General features: G+C 40.6%; 1 protein-coding gene across 4 annotated transcripts in view; it reads right to left on the bottom strand.

Annotated features, from left to right (window-relative positions):
* The window catches only part of igsf9ba (immunoglobulin superfamily, member 9Ba), a 91,253-nt gene that overhangs the window by 20,118 nt on the left and 55,544 nt on the right, over window positions 1-15,591 (bottom strand). For 3 of the 4 annotated variants that reach the window (XM_050072772.1, XM_050072790.1, XM_050072799.1), the window contains exons 6-12: window positions 13,075-13,216; window positions 9,551-9,696; window positions 6,697-6,839; window positions 4,205-4,345; window positions 3,984-4,103; window positions 3,716-3,866; window positions 1,632-1,755 (exon numbers count right to left, since the gene is read on the bottom strand). In XM_050072772.1, the coding sequence (XP_049928729.1) occupies window positions 1,632-1,755; window positions 3,716-3,866; window positions 3,984-4,103; window positions 4,205-4,345; window positions 6,697-6,839; window positions 9,551-9,696; window positions 13,075-13,216 (967 nt within the window). The remainder of the gene's footprint in view (window positions 1-1,631; window positions 1,756-3,715; window positions 3,867-3,983; window positions 4,104-4,204; window positions 4,346-6,696; window positions 6,840-9,550; window positions 9,697-13,074; window positions 13,217-15,591) is intronic. The other variant, XM_050072781.1, reaches the window with a different exon arrangement.

Below are 15,591 nucleotides of genomic sequence, written 5' to 3'. Positions count from 1 at the left end.
ACATTTTATTATTTGTATTTCTCATGTGCATTTATCATAAATCATTTTACTGTTTACATTGCTACTCTTATGATCTTGTCAGTCATCTGTAGAGCACTTTGAATTGCACGACCCTGTATAAAAGGTGCTATACAAGCAAAGTTTAATTGATAAAGATGAAAAAACTTCTTAAAGGTGGCTCCCATATATCAGCAGTCAGACATAATTATTGTTTTCAGTGTAACATTCAGTCATGATTGATTCAGTGTCCTTTTGTGTACACTGTCAACATGTCTCATGACCAACAATGTGACATATGTATTGTTAGGTCTACTTGTTTCAATGGCACCAGTCAGCTCCATAGTAAAAACTGAATGTTTAGCTTTTATTGGTTGTTTGCCAGAAGTATCCGTAGAGCCAATTCCTGAATCCGGAGCATTTATTGAAGTTTGATTTTCCACTTTAAACACTGACGACTGGCAGAAACCTCTAACCTTTAAGACTACTTCAATGATCCACCTGGGAAATAACATCACTTCAACGTTTAAGTCCTAATCTTAAATTCACCTGTGCTGTATTTGCTTATTGTAAACTGTAATTAAATAAAACAATCTAGTTCTTTAGTGTGTTTCACCTCATTAGAATTATGACTTTCTGTAAGTTATCACTGTCTATTGTGTTTACATCTTCAGTACTTCACCCTGCTCCACCTGGCTTTAATGTGCACATATAATTATCTCTTACCAAGGTAATTACAGGGCTTTGACTCACAAATTTATAGTTTGAACTCCACGTGAAATGTTACTCAACGTAGAAACGTTGTGTCAATACACTTAGAGGCATCTTTTCTTCTCATTTTGAAGGTTAACAAACATGTCCCTGTTGATACCTGGAGAGATGATTTACTCACAGGCATCCAAAATTTAGTAGTACTTAAGTAAATGTAGCAATACTCTGTAAACGTCATGCCACATTTTACTTAAGTAAAAGTACAAAAGTGGTAACATCAAAATATATTTAAAGTACTAAGAAATAGGTAAGTAGTAAAAGAAATAAAAATGCAGAATGACCAATTTCAGAGCAAAATATATATTAAATAACTGGATTATAATTATCAATGAAATGTGACTTTATATATTGCTGGGTAGCTACATCATGTAAGTCTATAACATATAACAGTCCTATAATAATAACTCATAATTATTTGTTGATTTAATTCTGTACTAGTAATCTCAACATGCGAAGTAACGTAAAGTTATCGACTTTAAGTTGTCAAATAAATGCGGTGGAGTAAAAAGTATATTTGCCCCTGAATTGTAGTGGAGCAGAAAATGGTATGGTACTAGTAAAACTGTATCCACCACTGCAAAATTCTCCCTGAGTACTATCAGGTGCATGTACTTCACGTATGATGCTGAATGAGATGTTACTAGATTGACACTCCATCACTTCCCTAACACACAACATGAATTATGCACATGCACATCTACTGAATACCCCGAGAAATATGCTGAATTTCTAAAATATTTCATCATCGTCAGTGAAGAGCACAGAAACTAAAATGTGTGTCAAACTCGGCGCTTGACCTCCAGGTAGTGTTTCCACATCTGCAGTCTGCTGCCATTGATCTGAAGTTTAATAGGAGCACTCACACTGGACCGTACCACACAGAGAACGTCTGTTCGAAGCCGCCATCATATCCTGGTTCCCAGGACACATTAGCAGAGGTTGTTGAGGGCAATACATGGATATTGCCAGGAGCGTGTGGGCTGGTGCCTGAGAGACCGAGACAGAGAGAGGGAATGCATTAAAAAGCACAAGTGCTAATTTACTTATCAGATATATAGCTGCTTACAATGATCATTTAATACCACATGCAGTAATTAAACTATAGATATCCATTTAACATAGTGTATTAACATTTTATAAACACAACTGGTCATTTAAAATCAATCCTACTGCTTCAGTTTAAGTCATATAATGCACCACAAGTCAAATGAGGAGCATTTTGCTGCTATTTTCACCCCCAAAATGCTGTGCTGCATCATGCACCCGCCCGCTCTCGCTGTAATAATGTGATGCTGGCTGAGGTGGTGACCAGTGTAAGGTCAAGTTCAAGAGCAGCAGTGTTGTCTGCAGCTCCGCTCATCCCGCCCACGTAACAGCTGTGCTGTGTGGGCCGAAGCCAGTTTCTTCTGACTGGGATAAAAGAGAGACCTGAGCGTGATCTGACACCTGTCAGCTGAGAGCTGGTGACACGGAGGCAGGCTGAGCGCTGCCAGCTGTGCCACAGTATGACCGCTCCATAGGCAGTGGGGCAATGGGCTACTGGGGCAGACTTGCTCACATGTTGAAAACCAGCAGACGGTACATAAACACAGATTTAAAGGAACAGTTCTGCTTTCTGAGGAACAGGCTTATTCACTTTCTTTTCAGGGTTAGATGAAAAAATGTATGCTATTATATCTGTGCACCAAATATGACGCTACAGCCAGAGGACAGTTAGCTTAGTAAAAGGCTGGCAAAAAGTAGCTAGTCTATGTAGGGATTAAAGAAAATACAACGTGGTAATTGGTGAGCTTTGGAATGGCTGGTTGGCTAATCTTAAATTACCTTTGCACTGCTTTTCCAGCCGTTTCCAATCTTTCTGCTATGCTAAGCTAAGCTAAGCTAAGCTAACCAGCTGTAGCTTCATATTTAGCCTATAAACAAGAGGTGTATCAATATTTTTAGCTAGCAAGAAAGTAAATAAGCATATTTCCCAAAATGTCAAACCCTCTCCTCAACCCATATTTAAATGTCCTTCAATTTGACACTATAATAACTTGTTTTTAAAGAATACTAAAATCACAAGTTGTGCTCTTCCCTGTGAAAACACTGTCCTTATTTTGCAATCATGCATCTGTAACATAAATCCATGTTTCTAGCCTACAGGGGTCGAATATTTGATTACCAACACATAGATTTTTTGGAGGAGTGTTCCCCTCAACAAGAGTCTAAAAATATAAGGCACAAATTTAAATGTTTCCACAGGGCAGAGCAATGTGTGTACGGTAAGTAAAAGAATGCCTGACAGCACCAACCATCCCAAAAAACCTGCCTCGCATTGCTACTGCTATGCATATGTATATTTTACATCATGAATAATCATATGTCGGTAGACTGTTTTACAACTTTGTGCATTTATCTGCTTAAAATGGCTGCTATCACTGCTGTAAATACATCATCAGAGAACACAGCAGTTATGATAAGGTATTAGTTAAGACAGTTTGGATTATAGGTGTTTAAGGACACTTTCTACAGTGTTTGATTGAGGGCTTGTTGTACTACAACTTCTACACAGCCCTGTTTCAACTTAATAACCCTGCTTGCCTTTGTCGACACTTCATTCAATTTATCTCAGAGTGAAAAGATGTCCTTGGTCCACTGACTCAATAGACAAAGGCTGTAGTGGCAGTGTTTTAGCACACGGGTGGATACCACACTGTAGTTACAGATTCAGGCTTTTAAATTAACTGTATAAAGCTATTACAGATAAGATCTAATGAAATTTTAATGATGCCCAAGGGGAAATTGGGCAGAGGCAAGGTGTTTGAGGGATGAGGGTCTTATCATGCAAATCACTCAAACCACACACAGCAAAGTGGGATCACAATGAACTCAAAATAACTATGAAAGGTCAGTGAGTTGAGGAAATTGAGCTTTGAGCTGAGAGCACTGTGCAGATTTTGTGTACCGATGACTAGGATACGCGTGCTGGCAGTGATGCTTGTGACCACATTGGTGGCTACACACTCCCATTCTCCGTGGTCCTCCTTGCTGAGGGACAGAAACTGTAAGCTGCCACTGGGTAGGATGTTGTGCTTACTCTTGCTTGGCTTCCCCACCTTCAATGGACATGGAAATTACAGCAACATGGTTAAAAAAGTGGAAACAAGCATTTGCAGCACAGTGCGAAGGATGATTTGTTAGGAGATCTGTGATGATGTGTTTGTCTACCGCACCTTTCTCCAGGTGATGGTTGGTATATCAGGGTCTCCAGAAGCAGCACAAGGGATAACTAGCTCTCTCCCAGCCTCCTGACGGTACTCCCCCCCAGGCCTCACATTAAAGTAAGGGGGATCCTGGAAGAAAACACATAAACACCAGACCCATCATGCAGACCTCTGTGCAGATCAGTGCATGCCAACACATGCAGAGGAACCAAACATGAGTAGTGATGTACCTTTAGCACCAAAGTGGCAGGGGGGGACATGCCCATGGTACCCAGGGCGTTGTAAGGCACACAGGTGTAGGTGCCCAGGGAGTCTTCTGTAGCCTCCGCCACCCGGATACTTCCATCTGGCATCAAGCTCCAACCGGGGTACTACAATACATGGGGGCATCTGTAATGCTTGATTTCAGGCTTTTTCCTGAAGGGACTGCTTTTGCAATGCAGGTCTGCCTTCAACAGCACATATTGTTGATATGACCTCAGTGACAGCAGATTAGATAGCAGATACAAAGAGCAGCAGATAGAGAGCTCTGAACAAAGAGATACTTTATCAAGGAGGCACTTCAAAACAATTTGAACATGACAGAATTATTTGTACAAATAGAGTAATGCTTAAGTGATAACAAAATAATGGCTCATAATATGTAAAACAAGTCTTTATTAATTTATTTGTCAACAATTATTGCTCCTCCAGTGGGCACCCATAAGTGGATGCTGGTGTTTAAATAGATAATGAATACAGCAATTAAGTAAAACACAGTTTTAATAATGAATGAAATGTCTTTGTAGAAGCACTAACAAACACTTATATTGTGGTACAAACTGTGTATTAAATTTTTGCATATTAAATACTGGATTTAAAGGTCCAGTGTGTGGGATTTAGTGGCATCTAGCAGTGAGGTTGCAGGACTGAAACTTCTCACGAGGGCCAAGCGTGTAAGAGGACTACAGTGGTTGAAGCAAAATGTTACAATGTGGATGGCCCTATCTAGAGCCAGTGTTTTATTTGTCCATTCTAAGCTACTGTAGAACAACATGGCAGACTGTGAAAGAGGACCCGCTCCATATGTTGATAGGCTATAAACATCTCAATCTAAGACAACAAGAACTAGGGCTGTCCTGAATACCAGTGTTTGGGCGTTGTAGCTTCAGTAAAAAATATCTGCGATTATTGGCTGCTTTTAGTAATGACATACATCAGTCGTTGCACCTAAAATGACGCAACAGTTAGCCATTTTGTTAGCATGCAGATCATAGAAATATCTGCCTTAATAGCTAGAAAAAAGAATACTACACAAGACAACTAATCTGTTGCATACAGTTCTCAGGTGATTAGCCAAGCTTGTTGTAGATTTCTAGCATACCAGCTTCCTTTAGCATATCTGGACCTCCACTTTTGCAAATTAACTATTCCAGAAGCTTGACTTAATCTTGCTAGCGTATAACGTGTGGTCCAAATGCCCCAGTTTCAGTAGTCCTGGACGGCTAGTCAGTGACATTAGATGAGAGTGAGTCAGAGTCACAAAACTAGCATTAAGTTTCAATGTCCTTGTCTGAAAATAACTAAAACTAATCAGTGTTATACATAATGAATAATATTGGATAACTTTTAGGAGATCTGGGGTATTGCATATACATACATACACATTTGACGTTGACTACCATGGCAAAAATTGAGGCTTTGAACATCTCGGTCAGCCGTAACGTAAACACAACAACTCTTAATTTTGAGTGATTATAAACTAATGAAAACATTAGGGATGCGTGCGATTTTCTTTCTAAACGATTACACGTCCGCCCCCTCCCTAGAAGTATTAGTCGGTTCAACCTATTAGTGTTTTATTCATGTACAAGGCCGCTTAACTGTCATGCAGCCACCCGCCATTAGTGGGAGCTACAAAGCCGTCAGACAGCAGTCCCTTGAGAGATGTCCTCCCAAAAAATCAGCGCGGTTTGGCAGTACTTTGATCTAGAAAATGAAAACAATTTAGCATGTAGGCTGTGTCAGAAAATAAACTGGCACTCGACTAGAGCAATGCACAACCACATTCAACTTGAGCATTTGGATGTTATCCTGCACGAAACGATAGCTGCTGCTGCTAGCGGTGCTCGCCACACACAGCCCAAATTGACATTGTTTACCCTTAGACGCTGTGATCCCGCCCGGTCTGAGAAGACAACGTGGCTCATCAAGACAATGACCTCGCAAGATATGTTTCCACTTAACTTTGTTGAAGGTAAAAGCTTCAGGAATGCAAGGATGTTTAGCCTGAATGTTCAAGTTCACATTCATACCGCACGGCGCAAAGTGTCTCATACTTCAGCGGCATTTAAAATCCGACATGGTTGTTGAAGATTCTTATTAAAGACTTCAAAGGGCTCTTAATGCACACAATATATCTGGGACAATATTTCAAATACTTAACAATAAATAGTACTAAATTTTGAGTTTTCTGAGTGTTTTCTCTTTTTAGAGTAGTTGATTAGTCTTTTTCGTTTAGTCACCAGGAAAATTAGTCGCCAGGAACATCGCTATCAAACATAGTTATGAATATTATATACCATTTCTGCCATTAAATGCCCCTAAATCCTACACACTGGACCTTTAAAGTCTAACCACTAAATCTGAACTTTCTCATGGATGCCGAATTAAATGTGACATTAAATGTGCAGTGACACAGAGAGCAGACTGATTTATAAAAGAGTTAAATGAAGAGAATAACCTTCTCCACTCTGAGAGGATAGCCGTCTTTCTCCCACTTCACTGATGTCACAGGAGGGTTGGCGTCCACCGGGCAGCGGATGATGCCTGGCAGTTTCCGTGGGACGTAGATGACCGGGGGCATGTTGATCACTCGGGCAGGGTCTGGGTGAAAAGGAGAGATCAGTGTCAGGGATGCTCTTATCAGTTTAGTTTGATATGATCTAATGTGCAAACATTTCAAGGCAGAAAATGGACATGTGGTGTTTTACCAGGGCACATATTTATCAGACGTGCCAGAGTGGGAAATCACTTGTAACCGGCCAAAAATTCTCAGTGTGACTCATTTCTAGTCGTACTTTAATAAAAGCATTTTATCAGCTTTCCTAACCTTGAAAATCACTCTTATCTCAGCCAAAAATTTGGGAGAGCTCACAAGGTGTCCTAACCTGCTGGGAGTAGCCATGAGAGGGGATATTCTACAATCTGTGCGAGTGGTGGTGTTTTGAGAAGGCTTGGTAATAATGAGCTTATGAAAAGTTTGTTTTGAGACTGACTCACTTTAGAAACCGATGTCATCACAACATTGCACTTTTTAGAATGTGAAAATTACAGCTGTTTAACAATGATTCTGTCATAACAAACAGTTTCAGTGGTCATAAATTAAACTGAGAGAGAAAAGACTGTCATCTGCATAATAAAGAGTATCTCAATTTAATTGCACAGCTAAAATGTAATAAAGGGTCTCATATATAGCTTATTATAACAATTAAAGGCATACTTTTTGATCAGTTTTGTATCATAACAATGTGTGTAGTATGTGTAAATGCATTATGAACGTCCCTCCATCCTACCAGTGCCCAGATCTCCGTGTTCATCTCCCAGCTTAAATCTGCTAGATGACACAAAATGTGTTATCCCACTGGCTCTAGGGCTGTTGCTCCAACTACAGATTGTACTTCCACATTTTCGTATGCCCGCCAACATGGATACAAAGAGTAGAGAGGTGGATAGAGAGAGAACCAGCCTTTTGTCTCTCAAACTCAGACCAAACTCCAATGAAGTGGTACAAGTAACCAATGCTGGTCAAATATAAACCAAGATTGTGTTACAGTATTCCCTATTTTCTGCCTAAAATGTCTTCAGAAGCATATTTTAGTGCTCTGGTTGGCTGTGATATGAGAATTTGTGAACAGGAAGTGGGTGCCATACTGTTTCCTGTATTGTAAAATGAATGCTGAAAAAAACCCCAACCTGAATCGTAAAACTAAGCGGTGCTGATAAAATATGAACCAAGATTGTGTAACGGCATTGCCTGTTTCTCTCCTAAAATGTTTTCAGAAACATATTTTAGTGTACTGTTTAACTGTAGTTGGAGATTGTTTGTTACCAGCTGGTTGCCATCTTGTTTTCCGAGGAAAAACAACCAAGCTTGTTTTACCCACCAGCAGGAGAGATTATTAGCGCAGTGCACTGCACAGTGCATTCTGGTAGTTGCAGGTTTTCTTCCTCTTTCTGCAGCCTTTTACCTCTCGTTTTCTCTGGTCATAGAGAATTTCAAAACTATTTGCATCTTTCTACTGCATAGACAGCCCAGTTTTATGAAAAGACCATCTTTCCAGCAATAAAATAATTCTTCATAAATAATTAATGATAATATAACTATTGCGGGGCTATAATATTTGAGAGATGTGTTCACATTGTTATGGTACATTTTCCAAGGCTGGGTGACAATACAGAAAAAAAAATTCTTGTTTGTAAGGAACATAAATTAGGTGTAGTTGAAAGGAGAATTAGTGGAAGATAAGATGAGGTGCTGCTTTACTATTATGGGCTGTAAAAGGATGTGTCATTGGTTGGGGCTGATATGATTCATTTACACTTCATGACTGTCAGTCAGACTAGTTTTTTAATGCATGTTTGGACTACATTTATTCTTTTAGCTAGGTAAGTGGCTTCCCAGGGTTTGTTAGCAGTCAAATTTAGTTACCAAATTGAATTGCCTATATCCATAAAACCATAAAACATTAACAAGCAGTGCTATTTTCTGCATTTTGTACCATTTTTTAAAATATCTGAAACCTTAACTGTCGTACAACTGGGCCCTGCGCCTCTCCTAGGCGTAGTCCCTCTCGTGGCTGAAAGTAAGTGTTAATAAATTACTCTCAAGTCCTACTCTAAGTATTTGAAGTCCTAGGTTAACTTTCAGCACTATTCCTGGGAGTGATTCTGAGATGCTTGATAAATATGAGCCCAGAGTGTGTTTTGCACGAAGCATCCAGGACACTGGTTTAATTATGGTCTGCTTTATTTGAGGCCAGTGATGAAATCAGTGCCTGCAGTGCCTGTGAATCCCCCGGGCTCTCTCTCATACTGTAGCACAGTAATCAATGACCAGCGGCAACTTGGGAGCAAATTAGCTCAACACGCCAGGGCTTGACGATGAAACGTCAGATAGCCAGGAGTGACGTTTTTCTCTCTCATCGGACAGAGCTGATGAACAGGAAGGTCACTGTTTCATTTTTAGGGGGAGCCGGATTCAAAAGAGACGAGGAAAAATGGAGTCTGAGGACGAGCCCGTCTCCATTTTTGTGCACACAGGAATGAGGCTGGAGTCGGTATAGATACTAACTGTATCGCTAAAATCCACTCAGAATATGAAAATGGTCAAAGAGGCTGAGTCAAAGCAAACTCTGTGACCCTCTGTCACATCTGACCTTGACATTCAGGAAGGTTACTTTGCATTACAGTGGCAGAGCAGCGCTGCCAAATAATACAGCAGCCTCCATACTGCTGCTGCTGTTCCCTTCTCCTCCTCACACCGCTCACTCTCCCTGCCCCTCCCCCACCCACTTTGTTGCCACGGTAACACTCACACTGAACAGTCAGGTAGGCTGATGCCGAGGGCGAGATACCGAGGCTGTTGCTCGGACTGCAGGTGTATTTCCCAGCATCCTCCGGCTTGACCCGGAAGATGATAAGGGTGCCGTCGATGAGAATGCGCACTCGGAGCTTCAGATCACTGCAAGAAGACACACACACACACAAGCGTTTTGTCACACACCATGTTACTCAAGCACAGCAGCAGGACAGGGCACACATCTCTTTTCTTTGCTGAATTACATCAAGGTGCCATAAGAGAGCAGCAGAGAGTCAAACAGCAGCCGGCTCTGAGAGGAAGAACACAGAGTACAGAGCAAGAGATTCAAATAAATCTGCTAATTGCCATAATCGCCAAATGGTTCAGCCTTCATGCTTTCCCCCTTGACACCATTTAAAATTAAACACAGTAATGATGGAGCACATATTCCGTTTGTTTAATGAAGCTGCTTTCCTTGTTTCCTTGTGAAATAATTTTACCATATGACATAGCTCAAACTGAATATATCCTTAAATAAAATGATACCACTTTCTGATATGAACCCCCCTTTTTATCTTAAAATGGATTTATAAATGGCGAATATGTCATTTACTGGAGGTTTACAGATCAGTTTTAGGCCATTAATAAGAAAAAGATTTGGGCTGCTAGGCTATAAAAAATCCCTTTGACTGACTGGACCACATGAATGAACCCAAATCCATTCATCTACAACTTCTTAAGCATTTATTAATGGATTATGAACTTATATTACTGTATTTTAACCAAACACGTATGTGGTACTACTCGGAAAACCATCTGGTGTTTCTTATAACTGATCTTAGCTACAACATTAAGATAATATGATCTGCTAACTTGTACCTTTGGTGTGTTCTCAGTTACCTAAGATATCTATTGATGATTTGTCATGCAATGTAACACAATGAGTATCTTGAAAAGCAACTTGGAAAAATAAATAACCTTACAAAAACTACACACAATATATACATCACAGTACTTGGACTATATGAGTGAATTGGGCAAATATTTGTGCGCAAGGAATGCTGTGGCAGCCATGATGTGTGAACTGTATACACTATATGTACAGGGATGAAAAATAAATACAATATACATGATTATATATTAAAATTCACAATATTATTAATTATCTTATTAATCATCGAAATATGCTTAAAGCTCTTAAAGCTACGCTCCGTAGGATATTTCTTAAAACAATGTATAGACTGATACAGAAGTAATCCCGCTCAATCATCACGTATGACCCACTACAAGTGTGTGGCAGTGTATTTTTCTACAGAGACTCTGCCCTCTTCCTGTATTTTCCTGTTTTGGGACTTTTTTGGACATGTGTCCTCACAGCGCTCAGGCGAGGTCGGGGCAGAAGCCTGTCCAAAAGCAGCAGGCATCCAAGAGACACAGCACCAAAAAAACACATAGATAACAAGGTGAAACGTCGAACAAGAGTGAATCTGGGATTGGCTTTGACTTTCACTTGGTGGCAAACGTGTTTTCAAACTAACTGACAATCTGGTTCTGCATACCTTTAAACAGAGATGTTCTGATACCATTTTTACCTTACTGATATTAATTCTGTTACCTGAACTTGCATATCATTTGATACTGGGTACAGATCTGATACCATTGCACAAAAGAATAAAAATAAAAAATGAACAGCTGTATATTACTAACCCCTGTATGGATGTGAGATGATTGCTATCAATTTTGCATGACATGGCTCAGGTTAAACCCTTTGTAAAACATGAACAAATACATACAGAGAATGAATGCCACAGAACTTTTATCCAGTGTGAAATATTGCAAATTGCTAACATTTTGCTAACGGCTAACATTGCACTATTTTTACTTATTTAGGAATAAACTTTGAATAAGTTTCACACCCGGACAAAATGGCAGTTTTCCTGTAAATCAATTCTTCTTTGCTGCTCTAAAACAATAGTTGCCAGTGGCTGCATTGAGCAACTTGCTGTGTAGGCTCCTGTTTTAGAGCAGCAAAGAAGAAGTGATTTACAGGAAAACTGCCATTTTGTCCGGGTGTGAAACTTATTTAAAAATGAATTAATAAATTATGTGGTATTGGATCAGTGCATAGAATCTCGCACATGCCAATACCAGGTCCAATATGTTGGGCAGGGGCATTTGCGATACTGGTCTCGGTATTGGAACTAAAACATGGAATCACTTTATCTTACATTTTGTTAACAATATTTACATCTGTTTGACAACTACAAATCTTAAATAGCCAGACTTTTCAGTGGCATCATATCCTATGAAATGAAATATACCAATGCTCGTTTTTAAGGTTGGCACATTCGCAGGCTGTTTTTGCAGAGTCTCTGTTATTGTTGGTTGCCCAGCAGACTCTTTGGGTGCTGCTGAACATGATACTCACTATTATCCCATTAATGAAAATTCACCACAATCAGCCCAGGCTGTTCTCACGCACTGTTCGTATGAACACCTGCGACAAGTAATGCACCATAATTCATATTCCACATAATCACGAGCCAGTAGTTCCTGTACAGTCCGTGTAACTGGGAAGGCTATGGGACCAGTGCATTAACAGGAGTAGAGAAGGAAGTACTCTGCATAAGGAGGCAGGTTGGGGTGGTGGATGTGTCACAAAACACAGGACTTCCCCCCAGGACACTGACATTACAAGTAACTTTACTTGCCAAAACCTAACCTCTGTAACTGAGCCGTTATATGTGCATTCTCATAAGATATCATATGAACTGTTCTAAGAGGATACGTTTATTAACGTAATGTGATAGTGTTTGCGATCCACAATAAAATTGTTTAACATCCCATTCCTATATAGTACAGAATTTAATTTGTCAAGATACAATATAATGACATAAGTAATGTAATTCATATATGTTACGACTTCTTACCTAGAACTACCTTATAAACCTTCTTATCCTACCCATCCTTTAAGAAAATTAAAAGAAAATCAAGATTGACGCCACGAAAGCTGTTTAAAATTAGATCGGACACTTCAGTGCACTTCCTCTGTGGAAGTCCTTCAGACACTTGTTTTCACTGCCAGTCAAACGCCTGTTCACTTGTTCTTCCTTCCCACTTGTTCTGTCTGTCACTTGTTCGCTGTAAAACCCTCTCAGACTCTAAAGACCTGCTCTGGGGAGTCCGCGGAGGTCCTGGCTACGCTTCAGAGCATCACTGCATGAGAGGCATATGATGACACAAGGCCTGAGTCAGGTGGTATTGTCATCAGAGCGCACTAACTCGCCTGGCACTGTCCAGACAGCCCCCCGCCAGGCGCGCTCTTGCTGCCTCTGGGGCCGCAGTAGGACAGGACACCAACACACACACACACACACGAAGGGCTCAGAGATACACAATGTCACCCACATCAGAGAAGCTCTGGGATGAATGCAGCCTGTGTGATGGCGCTTTAAATGCCTTTAAGTCTTAACCTCACCCAGGTTTTTTAACTGTTTCCCTGCAGCTACAGTACAGAAGTGAACTTGATCATAACTTTACTTCTTGAAGTAGACGTTGTCCTCTTCCCAGAACCAGGTGTAGGTCAGGTTGCCAGGATACGCCTCCGCTTGGCAGGTGAAGAGTGCATTCTGGGATATGTTTACAGTGACGTTTTCTGGTGGAGAGACGATGTATGGAGGCCCTGAAAGAGGCAGACACAAGTGTTTTAGTTTGTTGTAGTCTTCAGATTTAACCTGCAAGCTAAGCTGATATGAATAAATAGTTTCTTCTTTACACATCCATCAGTTACAGAGCAACATTTGCATTCACTCAGAGTCGTGTTTCCAGCCACCTGATGAATGTAACTCACTCTCGTTTTAGCTTTGTTTTTGGTCTCCACCAACTCCTGAGGGAAATATGTGACTCTCTACTAAATGCTCCACTATGTTCACATGCTAGTTGCTAACTGTGTCTGTGTGCTGTTTTGGGCTGAGCAGGTGGTGTACAGTGGGGTTTTTGGGCTTTGACCGTGAAAACATATCCCTGCTGCACCCGACATGAGTTTCTTTAGGGAGGAACTACAAATTTTTTTTTTACTTAGCCCCTATGAAATGGTTGAACAATCCATTTACAGTGTGCATACATTAAAGTGAAATAAGACTTTTTATTCACATGATGGGCAGATTATGAGACGATGGGCCCCTGGGCACAGATATACAAAAGGCCCCACCACCTCTCCACCACAGGAACAAGACACAGACTTTGTAGTTGCTTTGCCTAATTTTTTGTTGTTGTTTTGCATCTCTTCATGGTCTTTTCTTGTCTCTTTGAGGTTATTTTGAGTCTCTCTCTGATTGGTACGAGTTGATTTGAGTTACATTTTGCAGGTGAAGGCCAGGGGAGCCCCTGACATTTTGGGCCTCTGGGTCTGTGCCTGGAAGGCCCATTTAGTAATCCATCCATGATTTACACATCTGTTTTTATCAGCAATGTTTAAAACCCATTTTACATACAATATAAACATTTACTTATTAATTCAAAAGAGGAGTACATGAAAAAGACAATAAATAGTAAGATAAAAATGACAAAAACTCACATACTGTAATATGCAGGCCATTCTTTACAAAAGAAGATCAGACCTGTTCATCTGTGATTTGGTGCAACAGCACAACAGTTTTGTTTTTGTTGGATAAAAAGTATCATTAGATCCTAAAACATCCTACTGAACTATATGCAGGCCAGCTCTGCTTCCACTTTGGGATAGTGGACATTTCTGTCAGTAACAGAGTGAGAAAGAGCACACACTTTGTTTTATTTACAATATATCACCACAGTCTGAGGTGAAATACAGTGACCAGGCAGCTACTGTTACCTTAACAGTAGCAAGCGTCGGAGCTTATGCATGCTTCACATTGTAACCTCCTCATCCCCTGAGGTGCTCGAGGTTTGCTCTTAACTCTCAATAAAACAGTAGAAGCCATGAAAGGTAAGCTGTCTTTTATGAGTGGGCCCAGATACAAGCCTCCTGGTTATTTTCCTCTCAGCGCGCACGGCTTTAATGCATCAGGTGGGACCGCTGACGGCACTGTGTGCCTCACAGTGTCTCACATAACAATTAAAATCAGATCACGGGAGTGAGAATCATGACTCCTCAGATATCTGCTTGTTATTGCTCTGAGTCTTAATCATACCCCGCATTTTATTCCACAGTGCTTTTCACGCCAAATGTTCATCCAAACTCAACTACAGGGCAAAATGTTTTATTTGTTTCTTATTCTACCTGACAACAGGTTTTATAGTGTTACTTAAAGGGACAGTTTGGATTTTTTTGAAGTGTGGTACTTATCCATAGTCAGTGTATTATATACAGTAGAAGTCAGTCGGCACGCCCCCCAGTTGAAGAAGCAGACTGGAATCCGACATGGAAGCTAAGTAACGTACTGTTGTGGATGGGGGCCAACAGCAAAATGTATTTTAGCCACCTAAAAAAGTCCCACCTAAAAAAATCAGAAATGGTTTAAGTTTAAGCTATATTAAGACTATTTTTACCATCTTACCTTGCCATCAGTCAGCTCATTCCAATGGGGAAAACGTTAACAGCTTCAGTGCCCCATTTATGCTCTTGTCAAAGCCACCAGACTCCATTAATAAAACCAGCAATTTTCGCTCGTTCAAAACGGGAGCTGCTGGTTAAAGGGATAGTGCACCCAAAAATGAAAATTCAGCCATTATCTACTCACCCATATGCTGATGGAGGCCCTGGTGAAGTTTTAGAGTCCTCACATCCCTTGCGGAGATCGGCGGGCAGAGCGGATAGCACACCTAATGGCATACGGCGCCCCAGACTAACGTCCAAGAACACAAAATTGAATCCACATAGTATCTCCATACTGCTCATCCGTAGTGATCCAAGTGTGCTGCAGCCCCGACATAAAAAGTTGTTTCGAAAAACGTCATATGAACCTCACTGTAGCCTGTGGCTCTGACTGCTTCTCTGTGCTCGTGTGTGCGCCTGCGCGAGACCAGCGAAAGCATGAGCTTTGCTCACCCGTGTTTACATCACGTGACACGTGCACC

This window comes from Epinephelus moara, chromosome 2 (genome assembly GCF_006386435.1).
Source record: "Epinephelus moara isolate mb chromosome 2, YSFRI_EMoa_1.0, whole genome shotgun sequence".
In the NCBI taxonomy this organism is placed as follows: domain Eukaryota; kingdom Metazoa; phylum Chordata; class Actinopteri; order Perciformes; family Serranidae; genus Epinephelus; species Epinephelus moara.
The sequence above is the reverse complement of the archived record's forward strand: the minus strand, read 5'-3'. Positions and strand labels throughout refer to the sequence as shown.